Source organism: Lotus japonicus, chromosome 5, assembly GCF_012489685.1.
Source record: "Lotus japonicus ecotype B-129 chromosome 5, LjGifu_v1.2".
NCBI classification, from domain to species: Eukaryota; Viridiplantae; Streptophyta; class Magnoliopsida; order Fabales; family Fabaceae; genus Lotus; species Lotus japonicus.
The window spans coordinates 17,644,920-17,660,146 of record NC_080045.1 but is presented as its reverse complement, the minus strand read 5'-3'; the positions used below and the strand labels follow the sequence as shown (position 1 = coordinate 17,660,146).

At 36.1% G+C, this 15,227-nt stretch overlaps 1 protein-coding gene across 1 annotated transcript; it reads right to left on the bottom strand.

Moving 5' to 3' along the window:
- Positions 1-5,625: 5,625 nt before the first annotated feature.
- On the bottom strand, positions 5,626-12,571 carry LOC130719207 (uncharacterized). Its single transcript, XM_057569840.1, has 10 exons — positions 12,514-12,571; positions 12,122-12,208; positions 11,108-11,215; positions 10,963-11,020; positions 10,582-10,869; positions 9,575-10,503; positions 8,266-9,483; positions 6,473-8,137; positions 6,245-6,298; positions 5,626-6,089 (listed from the first exon to the last, which is right to left on the bottom strand). Exons 1-8 carry the CDS (start codon positions 12,569-12,571, stop codon positions 6,474-6,476), a joined length of 4,410 nt encoding a protein of 1,469 aa, XP_057425823.1. The 3' UTR covers positions 5,626-6,089; positions 6,245-6,298; position 6,473.
- Positions 12,572-15,227: the final 2,656 nt, after the last annotated feature.

Sequence of the window (15,227 nt, the reverse complement as noted above, 5' to 3'; positions counted from 1 at the left end):
GGGGACCACGAGCGACATTTCAATAAAATAGGGACTAAAATGGCCGACGCCGATAACTTTAGGGACAAAAGTGATCATTACCCATATATTAATTCTTCTCATAAATAAATGAAGCTGACTTGTAGTTTTTTCCATTTGCATTAAACTTTTACCCAATCATATCCTACTTTTCGTCCCAAACTCTACATAGTCCTATATAATATATGGATGATGGAAAGAGACATGACCTGGTGCACATTTCGTTTCGTGGTGAAATTTATATATATCTTATCTTATTAGAATTTGAATTTAAACAGGGAAAATCATAGGAAGAGATTCTGGCCCCAAACTAAACTCAAAGTAAAGAAAACCCAATGATGGGACACATTTGTATCATTCAGGCTCGTGCCATGTGTATTATACTAGGTAGTAACCCGTGCGATGCACGGTCACTGTTTTTTATGAATTAAAACATGTATTAGTTTATAATCTATAATATATTATGAAATATAATTAACATTTTATTAGATCAAATATACTAAAAATTTGATAATGTAATTGAATAAAATTTGGTAATATAATTGAACGAAAAATGATCATATAATTGAATAAAAATTGAAGTATTTATCTGAAAATTAAAAATCAACTTCTTAATAACATTTTGGCTTAATAACTTTTTTGGTCCCTCACTTATCACGGTTTTGCACTTTTGGTCCCTACTAACAAAATTAGCACTTTTGGTCCTCCACATTGCTTATTTATTTGCAAAAATGATCCCTATTTAGACTAAAACTGCAAAAGTGTATAAATGTGAGGGACTAATTTTGCTAATTTTTTTCTAAAGAGACCAAAAGAGCAAAATTGTGATAAGTGAGGGACCAAAAGAGCTATTAAGCCAATGTGGAGATTCAATCTGGTTATGTGATCAGATTTTACGCTTGAATAGATGTATACTCATCAGAAGTGATGGTTCAGAACTTAGCGTATATCACATAATAGCATATAGTCTCGTCCAGATATAATTAGAATGAGGCGTCAAAATGTATTCCTTTTTGAGATGCTTGACAAAATCTATGTGCTATAAGTTTTTAATACTTATTCTCCTTTACTGGTTTTATATAGTATAAAAGTTTATCAAAAACCATTTTATGTGTATTGCCCCTTTTTGTCATAATCAAAAAGAGTGAAAAATCAACAATAACAATAACACGGAAAGCAAATAACAGACGTTATTATTAATGAACGCAGAAAGAGTACAAAGGCAAAAGAGAAATGAAGAGGACTAATCCTAAATACATAGGAAGGCTCTAGAGTCCTTCATGTAGAGAAGTTGAAGGTGCAGAGGACGTATGTCCTGATCAATTGAGGCTAACTGGGTAGCCAGGTCTTCCTTCAAAGCTTGATTCTCCTGGACAGCCTCTTGATCCGCATATTCTTCTTCATATTCCAGAAGCATGCAAATGCCCTGAAATTGATCTTCAACGTCCTTCCGACGAGCGATCAGACTGAGGAGATCATTCAGAACTTGTTGTAGGTTCTGAAGACAGTAAGTTTGATGAGGTGTGAGCCAACATTTCAGAAGATTCTCAATCTTCTCAATAGCTTGAGAGAACTGAGAAGAAGATAGATTTACGCTCCATGGAAAGACTTGGTCAAATACCATAGTCTTGAGGTCAGAAATTAACTCGACAGTGGTCATTTTTGAACAAGAAGATAAGGAATATTGAAGCGATTGATGGAGAGGTGAATTGCGGTGTGATGAAGAAGAAGGATTGCAGAGATTATAAGGAAGAAAAGTAACAGAAAAACATGCATAAAACTTAACAAAACATTAAAGGCATGTGAGTTACTAAGAACGGTGCATTGAATCATAGATAAAGCAATTAACATAGTCAACATAAAATTAATGCAGTTAAGACAAATACATGCATGCAAGAAAAATGAGAGGAAATTCAAGGTTTTGGAAGAGGAGGGAAGATTCTCAAGCAGGAGTTTCATCATATTTTCCATTCTGCGAGAAGATTCATGAATCTGCCTGCTCTGTTCTATCTGAACAATCCCTTGCTGCTCAACCATCTTGAAATAGTCTCTGCTGATCATCTTGAATGCGGTCAATTCTGGCAGCAAGAGTAGCAACTTCTGGAGCAGGAGCTGAGGGAGGAGCTTCTGGAGCTTGAGTATGAGTAGCAACTTTAGATTCTGAAAACACTGCAGTATCAACTTGAATTTGTTCTTGCTGCTCAACTTCATTAACAACAGCATCTTCCAGAATCACTATCCCTTCAGAACTTTCTTCTGCGGCCTCTTCTGATATTATCTCAGCATCATCTAAAGTACATTCAGAGATGACAGAATCTCTTGCAGCCACAGCTCTTCTCAAAGGTTCACAGACCTTATGCCAGCACTCTCTGCCTTTGCTCATATGCTCTTTCAGATGCATTATGAATTCTAATGCGCTTTTCACTGTCCAGCTGCTTCTGAAAGTCATAAACCTCTGTTCTCTGACCATCTTCCAAATGCAGACCATAGACTATCCACTAAGGAGGCATCAAACTGATTATCAGTTACCTGATATAACCATTGAAGTCTTCGGGTTGCCTCTTCAGAGAATTCCTGAATAAGCTCAATAAGATTCTGAGGTCTGAGGGAGGTTGCCAGAGTTAAGTCAGGCTGAGAAGTTTTGGCAGTATTTGAGCTTGAGGCATTTGAGCAATCAGGTCTGAGTTGTTCTGAGTGAGTGGAAGCAATCTCATGATCCTTCACTATCCCTGAGTGATCTGATTCAGCCATGTGCTCAGCTTCTGAGATAGTGTCTGGCCTTTGCCTTGAGGTGACAGCCTTCTCAGGTGAAGTGAAACTCAGATCCTGTGAGTTGACTGCTGAGTAGCTGGACAAGGACACATAAGAAGTCTCAGCAGCATCTGGAATCTGATCTTCAAAATTGGAAGCAATTTGCTGAAGAGGCTTCACATTGAAGGGCGGTACAAGGATCTGAACATCATCATCATCCTCTTTTTCTGCCTCAGCAGGGATCTCACCAGTCTGGGTTATGAGGAGGGTGTGTGAAGTGGATGCAGGCTTGGGAGAGAACTGTTGAACTAAGGTTCTCAGAGTGGCCTCATGTTGAACAATACCTTGAATGAAGGAATTGAAAGGAGGTATTGGTTCACTTGGGATGGATGTGGAAGAGGTGTAAATTGGAGTTGAAGGGATGGCTGTGGTAGCTGTTTGGATGGTAGATTTGGGAGCTTGAGGTTCAGCCTGTGTTTGAGGTTGTGTTTCAGGTTGAATAGGTTCTGTTTGGGTTGAGGTAGGCAGAGAGGTAGATATAGGCATAGGTTGCTCAGGTATAACTACTAAAGCAGAATCAGAGTTAATGCTTTCAGTAATTACCTTACTGGGCTTCTGATGGGTGAGGTTCTGGTGAGACTTGCAGCCCTTGCTGGATCAGAAGTCCGTTTAGATCTTCTTTCCCTCTGTACTTCTGAAGTTGGTTCAGATGCTTGTTCTGCTGCTGTTCCTTCTGCTGAAGTGGTCCCCTCAGAGGAAGCTTCCTTCTCTTCACTCGGGGAATAGCATCAGAATCAGTGGATTCTTCAGCATCTGAAGCTTCCCTTATACCTTGAATCACATTCTGGATGATCTCATGGTCATCCTGCTCATCTTCCTCTTCCTCAAGAATAATTTTGCGTCTCTTAGCCAGAGGCATGTCTTCATCTTCAGTCTCCTCACTTGAGGAGCCTTTCCATGTGTCTTCTGAGCTTTCAGAATCAGACATTTGTTGTTGTTGAGCTGAGGTTCTCTTCAGAGGCCTTTCAGGAGATGGTTCCCTGATGATCACAGTCTTGGAAGCAGCCTTCTTCTTTGCAGGTTCCTCTATCAGAATCCCTTTGCCCTTAGGATCTGAGGGCTTGCTGCTTGTTGCTCTCCTGGATTTCCTGGTAGCCAGCTTAGGAGGACTTTCAGGAAGAGTGTTAACAAATTCTGTAAGGGTGATTGGATCACCTTGTCTTCTGAGCATCCTGACATATTCCAGAATGCATGCTGGATTGTCCTTCTTGGACCAAATAGGAAAGTCATCAATGGGATAATCCCTCTGACAAACTTCATCAGAAGTGTCTTCTTTGGGAGCAACTTGAATTTCTCAATGATCTACATCTTTTTCAACTTTATGCCATCGAGAGCATCACCAATTGTCATGGCCAGATCTTCGTGGAGTCCAAGATCTGATAGAGTCTTGACAAGCTTGTTTTGGACGAAGATGTCTGACAGCAGCCTTCCATACGGAATGTAGTAGATGAACCTCTTGTTCTCAGAACCAGTTGTGGTCCTTGATTTCTCAACACACTCCTTCAGGTAATTGAAGAGTAGGAATGGCAGACATATAAGCTCACCAGTTGAAATGTAGTACATGATTACCTTCTGAGTTGCATTCAGGTAATCAGTTCCTCCAGTTCTGGGGTGAATGCACTGCATGAAGATCTTCTGCCAAATCTTCATCTCAGACTTCAAGTCCTTAATGCTGTACTTGGTTTTCTGGTAAGACCAGTTATTATAGAGCGCCTTGTTGACCACGGTCCTCATCCCAACAACATTTGCTTCAACATTCTTGATCTTTTTTCCCTGCTGAAACTCCATACCCAGCAGTTTTGCTATAGATTCTTCAGAGATCACAATTTTCTTGTCCAGTACATGGGAGACGACGTAGTAGTCGTTGCAGACTGCGTTCTTCCAGAACTCGACAACCAACTTGTAATAGATTGGACCACAGAGCCTGTTGAAGTACCCAGACCATCCTTGCAAATTGACTTGATCCCTAATATCAAACCCATGTTGAGCAAGATTATCAAAATCAACTCTTGCTTCGCAGCACACACTCAGTTCTTCTACTTTTTTTGTACAGGTGACTACATTTGGTGCATTCAGAATCTTCTGTGCTTCCTCGAATCTTTGCTTCTCTTGATCTTTGGCAGTTTGTGTGGTAGAAGCAGAAACATTCGCCTTAGGTTTCCTCGATTTGCCCATGATTCTTAGAGATGGAGGTTTAGGGTTCAGAGAGAAGAGGAAATGTTGGAGGAAAGAATATGAATGAATGCAATGCACACGGATAGTTTCAAAACCGTAAGTGTAAGTGAGTGGGAGATCGTGTGTGACAGTGCATATCGTGGGTTTAATGGTAACCGTTGACAGTTTTAAGAAATTAAAGGCAAAATCAACGGTTATAAAATAGATAGTCTGAAAATAGCATAGTAGAGGAGAGTAGGCATCATCATTATAGCAGATATACCACGCGACTCAAGGAACTATGTCACAAATGAAGTGACACGTGTATTGTTGTCTACCATAGAAGTTTAACCAGTGGGTTAAGTGCTTCTGATCGAGTAACTTCTGAAAGGGGTAACATCTAATGACTTCAGAGGTACAATGGTCAGAAGTTCTGAAGAAAACCTTACTCTGGACAAAAATCCATGTTCAGGTTTTCAAGAATAAATAAAAACCTATCTTCTGCTAACAAGATGAAGATAACAAGATACCAAATCCAATGAGAGAAGTTTGAAGAAAAATGTTCAACAAACTTAGTGCCAAATGGCCTATCCCTTCAACAGGTTAGACGTACCTATTTTTTTATTAAATGAAGTTGCTTCTTTAAGTTAACAACGAAACCAATGAATACATAATAAGTTCATCTTTAACATTTTACATATAATAAATTAAATAATCAGATACTTACATGTACAAATACCAAAACCCTATAAAAGAAGAAAACTACCCACCTAATACCCCCTTGAAAATAGACTTAACAAAACATGCCTCATTAAAACCTTTCTAGGATAAAACCCCCTTGGGAAAACCTAGCAAGGAAAAAGAGTACCTATTTTGAAAAGTCAAGAGGAATTTTCAAGGGTGTTTACAAAGAAAACTAATACTCAACCCAAACCCAATTGGCAAGCCTTCCAAAATCAAGACCAAACCTTCCACCAAATTCTTAATACAAAATCTGTACCTCCAGGAAATAACCAGCAGAGGTAGACTTGTGAAAAAGGAACCAGGAAGCAAAAGCCATTCTAATGGGAGCTCACGAGTTTGCATCAATCAAAAAAACCAATATCCTACACCAAAAGAGAGTGTTGCAACACCATCACTTAGAGTACAAAAAACGACCATCTATACTTCATTTTAGTTGAACAAATCTGTTATTTAACTAAGCAATACAAGAGCACGGCTACAAGATCCATTCAAGCAATGTACACCTAAAATCACTTACCATTTATGAGAATCCATGCCTTCCATTAAATGGTACATAGGACACCTTCCCCATCTGGAGATTCATTTGAAAATAAAACAACTACCATAAATATTGAGTTAACATAAATCATAAAATTACTATTTATCATAGTATTTGCTTAAAAATTGTCACTATCTAAACCTACCTTATACTAAATTTAAATAAGGGGACCAACATATATAATTAGCAATTGACTCATCTTCATACCTCAGCTTAAATTTTTGAATACTTCTTTGTAAACAACATTTTTTGTGTGCTCCAAAGGCAGAACCTCTGTCTGGTCAACATAAATTTTCAATCCATCCCTTGATTTCACACGCGACAACGCAACATATAGTTGACCATGGGAAAAAACAGGTCTCGGTAAAAAAACCCCCACTCGAGACAACGTCTGCCCTTGACTCTTATTAATTGTCATTGCAAAACAAACACACACCGGAAATTGCCTACGTTGAACTTTAACATGTAGACCACTATCAGAAGGAACAATAGTCATGCGTGGGATGTATGTTTTTGTGCCAGCTTTATTTCCATTTAGCACTTTCCCATAAATCAAATTTGGTCTAAGATCCAACACAATAAGCCGAGTTCCATTGCATAACCCAGCTGAAACATCAATATTTCTCATTAACATAATGGGCGTTCCAATTTTCAAACACAACCTATGATCAGGAAGTCCAGATCCCTTAATGCCGTTCAAAAACTCAATGGTTATCCAATTTGCATCAATGGCTACATCTTCATCAACTTTGACTACACTGTCTGAACTTAAATACACTTTTTCTTTGCCAGGTACTATGGAAAGCACAAACTGGTTCACACTATCAACAATATCCAAAGTGGGAGCAAGAATAGCTTTATCAATAAAATATTCCTCATCAAAAAATTTCCTTTGAATATCAGGGTAGGTGGAATAAACTATACTTGACACAGCATCATCTTTAAAGGGAACCATCAAGTCATGTGGAATATCTAAATCACATTCACCATCATTGTAATCACCCAAATTACCATCACCAATATCAAGTATCCACTTGCTAAATTCAACCAATTTTTCACGATCATGTAAAGAATCATTCCCATGCAAACGCATATTCTCAGTAAGTTTTAAGACTTTGCAAAATTTCCATAGTCTTGATGAGTTAATAGTAGCCATTACAATTTCTTCCCTACTTGCTTTCGGGATAATAGGAAGAGTTTGTCTAAAATCTCCCCCTAAAACCACAACTTTTCCACCAAAGGGCTTTCCCCCACCATAAACATCCCCAACTTCCATTATATCACGCAAGGTTCTATCAACAGCCTCAAATGCCCACCTATTAACCATAGGTGCCTCATCCCATATAATTAAACTTGTATGTTTAAGCAACTCTGCCTTGTTACTACCCAGCCTAATATTACAACATGAATCCTCATTTAACACAAGTGGGATACTAAATAACGAATGTGCAGTCCTCCCACCAGGTAACAAAAGAGATGTTATACCACTGGATGCAACATTCAACACAATCTTCCGCTCAGATCTTAATCTATAACTTAGAGTTTTCCAAAGAAAAGTTTTTCCTGTACCACCTGAACCATAGACAAAATAAAATCCTCCATCTGATTTATTAACTGCATCAATAACCTCATCATACACTTTCCTTTGACCATTATTCAACTTCATCAAATGGTCATTATGTTTAACTGACATATCATCAATGTCAAATCTTAACTCGTTAAACAACATGACATTCTCAAACTGAGGGACTTCATCTGAAATAGGATACGAAATGCCAGGAAAATCCTTTAGTGTTTTCCCATTATTAACTAACATTTTTTCAAGCTCAACCAAACAAAGCGTCTTCAAAGTCTGATCATCCAAACGCAAAGCTAGATAAAATAAAACAATTTATATAAAGTCAAAATAACAATTACTTTAACAACCACAAAGAAATGACATGTACAAAACATAAATATATACATGTATATAAACAAATACATAAATAAATAAAAAATACCTGGATTGCAAAGTAATTTCCTTCGGTTATAAAGAATTCCATCGGCTAACAACCTCCAAGTTTCCTCAAAAACTTTTCCTGGTGTGACAATTGAATTAGATAATAGCAACACCATAAAAAACTTTCTAACATACATACCACCTGACAATTCAGCACAATCAATTAATCCATCAATAAATTCTTTATCATCCTCTAATAATCCCAAGGCAGAACATGCTTCCTGAAAGCTCACTCGAACAACACCATCAACAGTTCTCAAATCGGCATAACTTTTGCATCCACATTGTAGATTTAACAATAAACGCAAATAATATACCTCCCCACACCCCAAAGGTATAAAATTCATTCTTCCAATGGAAAACCCTCTTTTGCGTGGTCGCCATTCTTTATCTTTAGGATGCCAAACAAATAACTGCGGATACTCAGCATATGTCAAATGCCTACCATGTTCATATATCATATTAGCAACCATCCACCCAGTAAACATTGTTTCAGACATCTGACCTCTTTGAACGACCCTATCAATTGGTTCTTCATTACCATATAATACAACTTGTTTGTTGGGCATATGAAAAGGTAATCGCTGAACGGGAGGCCAATGATCATGAATACGAAATGAAAATGATCTCCAAGCAGCTTCACAAGCAGATAAATAACGACAATCATAATATTGTTGGATCTCATCAACCTCCGGCACATTTTGTCCTTCATTACATTCATTTTTCATTGAAACTGTAACCCGATCAACTCCTTTGTTGATATACTTAAATAAGTATTTGATGCAATTCGATTTGTTACAATATTCAATGTTAATGTGGGCTTGGTACTTCATCAACAATTTTGCATTATAAGGAACAACATACCCATTATCTAATTGAACATCACGTCTTTCAACAAAAACACCAGTGTTCCTCCTTCGATATGTCGGATAACCATCAATGTCAAATGAGGTCTTATCCACATATTTCTTAGGAAAAAATTTGGAACACCGACCATTTACCATGCACGGAGAATTTTTTCTACTACTACCACATGGACCATGGACCATGAACATAGAAACAACTTCAAATAGTTTCGGGCTAGCAACTGGATCAGGTAACTCTGCACATATAACTGAATCAATTTTCTCTGGTGTTGTTAGCTTTGAACCAGGCGCTAACCAAATAAGTATATGGGCATGTGGAAGTCCCCTCTTTTGAAACTCAATGGTATACATTCCTATAAATAAATTAATCACCCATATAATATTTTTCAATATCTACATATATATATATATATATATATTATATTCAATTGAAATATTACTAACCAGCTGAGACTTTCCCAAAATATTGACCTTTCCTCAAATCACGCATTAACTGCTTCACTTTAATATGAAAAACCCGACACGAGATATCAGGGCGATCATAGGCATTCAAGCCTTTTTCAGAAACACACCTTTGAATTTCAAGCCACTTTGGGTTGCAAGTAACAGTTATAAAAAGATCTGGATATCCAACATGTTTGCAGATTGCCATTGCATCTTGACAATTGTTAAACATATATCTTCTTCCACCAGTAAATGATGAAGGTAGAACTATCCTTGTTCCAACTGATGCTGAATCGACATCACCTTTCTCCATAGCCTCCTCCAATCCAGATAAGAAGTCCCGACGTATTGTCTTTTGATTACCCTTGATATATGACAATCTTTGAGCCTCAATCATCGAATAACAATCCACAAGAAATTGTTGGAATAATCTTCTACTACGCAATATAACTGAATCCTCTCTCATTCTTTCATGAATTCTAAAAGAAATAAATTCTCTCAAAGATACTCGTACTCTCTTTTTAAAAACACGACCATCTCCATCTTGGCGAAACAAAATATCTTCTTTATATCCATCTTCTCCATTAGGAAAAAGCAAAGGATATTGCAACGGTAAAAATGAAGTGTGTGTCTCATGAATTCTTCTAAGAGTACCATCCATTGAACTAACAACTATGTCTCGACCACAACCAGTAGAATCAAAATCACCAACAATTAAACCAGCTACCTCATCCACAGAAGGTAAATTGTACACTCTTGGGTCTTTGGGTCTAGCCCTAAACAATCTTAGAGAAATCCTTAACAATGGGTTGATAGAAATGAAATCACGTACCTTTCGAAATGATTTCACCAAGACATTACACTCATCAACCATTACCAAAAGATCTTCAATTAAGGATTTGTTTAGCTTACAACTTCCATCCGAATTCCTAAACAATAAAACAAAAATATTAATAACATTAAAACATAATATACAACATTCATAAGAAAAAATAGCATTTACGTACCTAAAGTGTGAACTTCGATTTTGGATCTCATTCTGAGTATCATAAACATAAAGTTGGGCAAATTTAGGAGTCTCTCCCACATTTGGAAGCAAGCTACCAATACGATGATAATTTTGCCCACTAATAACAAATTGTGGTGGACCGCCTCCGTCATTTAGACCACTTTCAATTTTTCCACCAAATGAAGTAAAAGCAAAAGCACTATTATAACTTCTTATATTTGCTAAGAATTCCCGACTACGAACATCATTTCCCATTATCAAATCCCATAATAAAGTCGGTGGCTTCCTGAAGAAAGGAACTAACACTTTTCCGTTTAGACAACACAGAGAAAAAATTGTGGGAATATTATTCTTTTTCTTTCTAACTCCTTCAGCATACCAATGCAAAGCCCCACAATACTGACACTCATACTTCATGTCTCCAATATCAGAATATTCTGCATTTAAATTCAATAACACTTACATGGAAAATTTTTCACAATCAACCTTTAATTACAAATTTATATCATAAAGCAATAATTTACCCTCAAACTCATCTAAATTTTTACTGCAAGGCATATCATCTCGTTCACCATCTTCACTATCTTCACTTTCATCACTTGATGAACAACCACTAAATGTTTGAACTTCATCTACAAATAGTTACAATTTATTATTATTTCATAAATAGAAAGAATAGAACAAAAAATATAATAAACATTATTCAAAACCTCCATTAAAAAAAAACAATTCTACTCTATTGATCAAAAAGTTAAGCGATATGCATAAAAATATTTACTTAAAAAAATAATTGATTTTATTTTAAGTGAATTTTTTGAATAAAATAATTTTTTATTTAAGTTTGTCAATAAGTTTTTTTTACAAAAGATGCAATTTAAAACCATTTGGAGATAAATATTTCACATATAAATTAGGAGCAATATGGACCATTTAAATTTTTAAGAGTGTGTTTCATTATGTTCCACCATTTTCTAAAGAACAAAAATGTGATATTCCAAGAGCATTTAATTTTCTTCTCTTCTGCTCCATCATAAAAACATAACAATCACAGAACTGAACTCAAATGTGACATTCCATTCACAAATGTCTACCAAACAATACTTTAAATTAAAAATCAAAATCATGGTTGGAAAATGGAAATGAACTGTCCTAGACACCAAAAATTGGCCATAAAATTATTAATATTATATACCCTGGAAGCTTATCATCTCTACTAATCCAATTATACACACCAACATCACTCGCGCCATCTTCTTGTACTGGACTTTAAAAAGTATACCTTATATTAATTTCTTCAACTTCAGATTCATATCATATCATATGACACCTAAATAACCTCCATTGTAATATTTTATAATCCACAAAATCATCCCTTTGGATTTAAACTACTAACTCAAAAACAGTCATCTTTATAATCCCACTTTTGATAATTCGTTCATTTGACAGTGAATATTACTTATCTTAAAAATTTCTAAAATCAAGTTATACATTTTTCACTCACTCAAAATTTCACATTATAAACCATTAGAAAAAAATACCAGCATTAGTCGACACCGATGACGAGGAAATATCCATAGCATCATAAAGAGTGTCATTAGCCAAACTTGAGGTAACCCTTGAGCACACTACCAAAAGATAAAAACTAAGGTAAAAAAAACATTCACAACAAAATAATCACTACTAATTAACATGCTAAGTTAATTAACTCAACTGAATTTCTCTTGGCGCATATATCTTTGGCCTCTCGGAAAACATTTCTTTTTGTTACCCCTTGTTCTTTCTTCAGATAATGAGGGCACCGATCCCTGTCCAATACCTTACCAAAAAAACACAAAGGATTAATATGCTCAGCTCTTCTTCATATATTCATATCAAACACTTTTAATCATAATTCTTTCACACAATTGATATAGAAGGAACACATATTTACCTGTTGATTTGCTACTGGACGACATTACTCTTTTATATTTTCTAGGAACACCAGCCATGACAAAGCACCACAAATCTGCCCACACTAATTACCTAAAAATTTAACAAACATGATACTAATTAAATGAATATGCCAGAAAAAAAACCAATTGTTCCTCACTGGTTATACTTCAAGTCTTACCTATTCTCTTGGACAACAAATCTAAGGTAAGAGCTTAGAAAATAAGGGCAATAAACAAAACACAATGATCACCTAGCTTACATGCTCTTCACAAATGAAATTTTACAGCCTACTTGTACTATATTTATACTGAAAATGTGTTTTTTTTGCCTCCGCGGGTGTTAAAGGTATTACCTCTATAGCAAACTAAATCCAATATACTTAGAGTCACTTTTTCATGAAAATGATTCTTCCCAAAAAAGTAACCAATTCATTACAAAAGTCAAAACTTCTCTAGTACACAATTTTTTAAAATTTTAATGCGTTACACTTTTTACATGATAAAACAACTCTTCATCCTTATATTTTGTCATCGTACCAATATAGCTTCTAGAACAAACATAAGCTAAAAAAACTTTTCCACGAATGACAAAAATTTACTAATAAATGTTAACTTTTTACAATGCTATGTGAACTTCTCTTAGTCAAGTACCCTATGTTATGTACTGAATACATATAACCTCTATCATAAATAGCGTACTACCAAATTCAAATAACAAAATTATACATACTTCATAAATCAGGTATTTACATATACTATACTATTAAAGTAAGAACAAAATAATTTTCCCACTAATACTTTATGGTAACCCAAATTTGATTAAAATACATTGCGTTACATCATACATTTTATTTTTCCTAAAGTCTAGAATGGAGGATCCTTCCTCATTCTTCTGCACTCTTGACGCTGCTCTGACCTCTCCCTCTCCAGACGATCCAGTGAATACTGGATGTTGTTGAGACTGACGTTCAGATCTTCCCTCTCCAGAAACTCTTCTGTTGTCTTGAGCTTCTCCTCTATGGTCTTCCTTTCTTCCAGTAGCCTCAGCTCAAGCTGGCTGAGTTCTTGAACTTCTTCCACGAAGGCAAGAAATTCCTTCAAGTCGTTCTTCAGCTCTGGACGAAGGTCCTCCTCAAGCAGTTTCCTCGTTAGCTCTGATATGGTCGTTGTACCCTCTGGATGCCTTATGTTCAGGAACAAGTCCTCCTCACAGGCCTTCCTTCTGAGCTCTTCAAGTGCTTCCATGTATGATGCCATTTTTTTTAATTGTTCCAGTTGTGAAGCTTACCCTCTTTCTCCATCGCTTTATATAGGCTTCACTTTCTCTCTGAAAGTTAATGCTTCTACAGTTTCTCGAGGTTAAGTTCTTGGTAACTGACCCCTTTCATTACTTCCTTGGCCGGTGGTAAACGTTCTTCTTTTGCATTAACTCTTCTATTTATTTCGCCTAACTCTGATTCTTGCATCATTTTATTTTTTCTTCAAACTTAGAAATTCTCTAAGGGGGAGTACCTTGTACTTCAAGCTAAGTTTTTCACACCCCAAGCTTTTTGCTTATGACAAAAAGGGGGAGTACAACCCAGTTTTTGATGTGTAAGATGTGTTAGTGTGATTTATTTTTCTTTTGGAGAATTTAAGAGTTCCACTTTTATGACCATAGATGTGTCACTGGGCAAATACAAGGAATACATTTCACTTCTTCTGAAGTGATATTAGTTTGACTCCGACCCAAAACTCTGATACCTTGTCCGTTGACTCTGAATAATTATGCGCTCTGATTATTCTATTTCATCTATGTCATAAGTTTTTTCACTCTGAACTCTTATATTATTTAGCTCAGAATCTAGATTCAGAGGGAGCTAAGCTCAGAATCAAGCAGTGGCTTGAATTCAGAACGAACAAGATAAACTATTCACATCAGGATAAATCTTATTCTATATCCCTAAACTCTGAGTGAATTCAGTTTATTGTTTAATAATTGTTCATCAAAAATCTTAGTTTTGTCATCATCAAAAAGGGGGAGATTGTAAGATCAAGTTTTGATCTAGTACTACAACTCTATGATATGATGATTACAAGTTAACCTTTTGATATGAACAATTATGGTACTCTAACGTGTTTTTATGAGTGCGCTATTTACAGGCTCTGACCTTGATTCTGTCTCACACAAATCACAAGCACTGTGCATAAAGAGTGACCCAAGCAACGCTTTCGCATTCTCCATGTTCACTCTGAACACTGGAAAAGCTTCAGAAGATCCAGAAGATCTGATGGTGTAGAAGACTCTGACAATCCAGAAGACTCTGACAATCCCTGATATGGACTCAGTCACCAGAAGTTCTGAAGATCCAGAAGATCTGGCAACCAAAAGACTCTGAAGACTCAGAAACTCTGATGGTGTAGAAGACTCTGACAATCCAGACTCTGAAGAGTGAAGACTCTGAAATTATAATTTCAATGCGCAAACCATACACAACTTATATAACTTAATTTACTTTATTCCTACTCAACCTCTTTTATTATTTGGACAACAAAATTCCCACAACCATTCCCATAATTCTATAACAGAAAACAGCTGTTTCAACATAACGAAATTATATAATTTTAGAAAACAGAAACGTTCATAAATGAACATAGGTCAAGAGAACAAACTCTCCCTTGTGACTAAATAAAAGATCAAGACAACAAAGAAACAATAGGAAATAGACCAAGC

Excerpts from the sequence above, each read along its gene's own strand:
- LOC130719207 (XM_057569840.1), bottom strand. The coding sequence starts at position 12,571 with ATGGCTGGTGTTCCTAGAAAATATAAAAGAGTAATGTCGTCCAGTAGC. Across the intron at positions 10,870-10,962 it reads TATTGTGGGGCTTTGCATTG|GAAGCCACCGACTTTATTAT; the intron begins GTATGCTGAAGG and ends TCCTTTCTTCAG. Across the intron at positions 8,138-8,265 it reads GAAATTACTTTGCAATCCAG|CTTTGCGTTTGGATGATCAG; the intron begins GTATTTTTTATT and ends TATTTTATCTAG.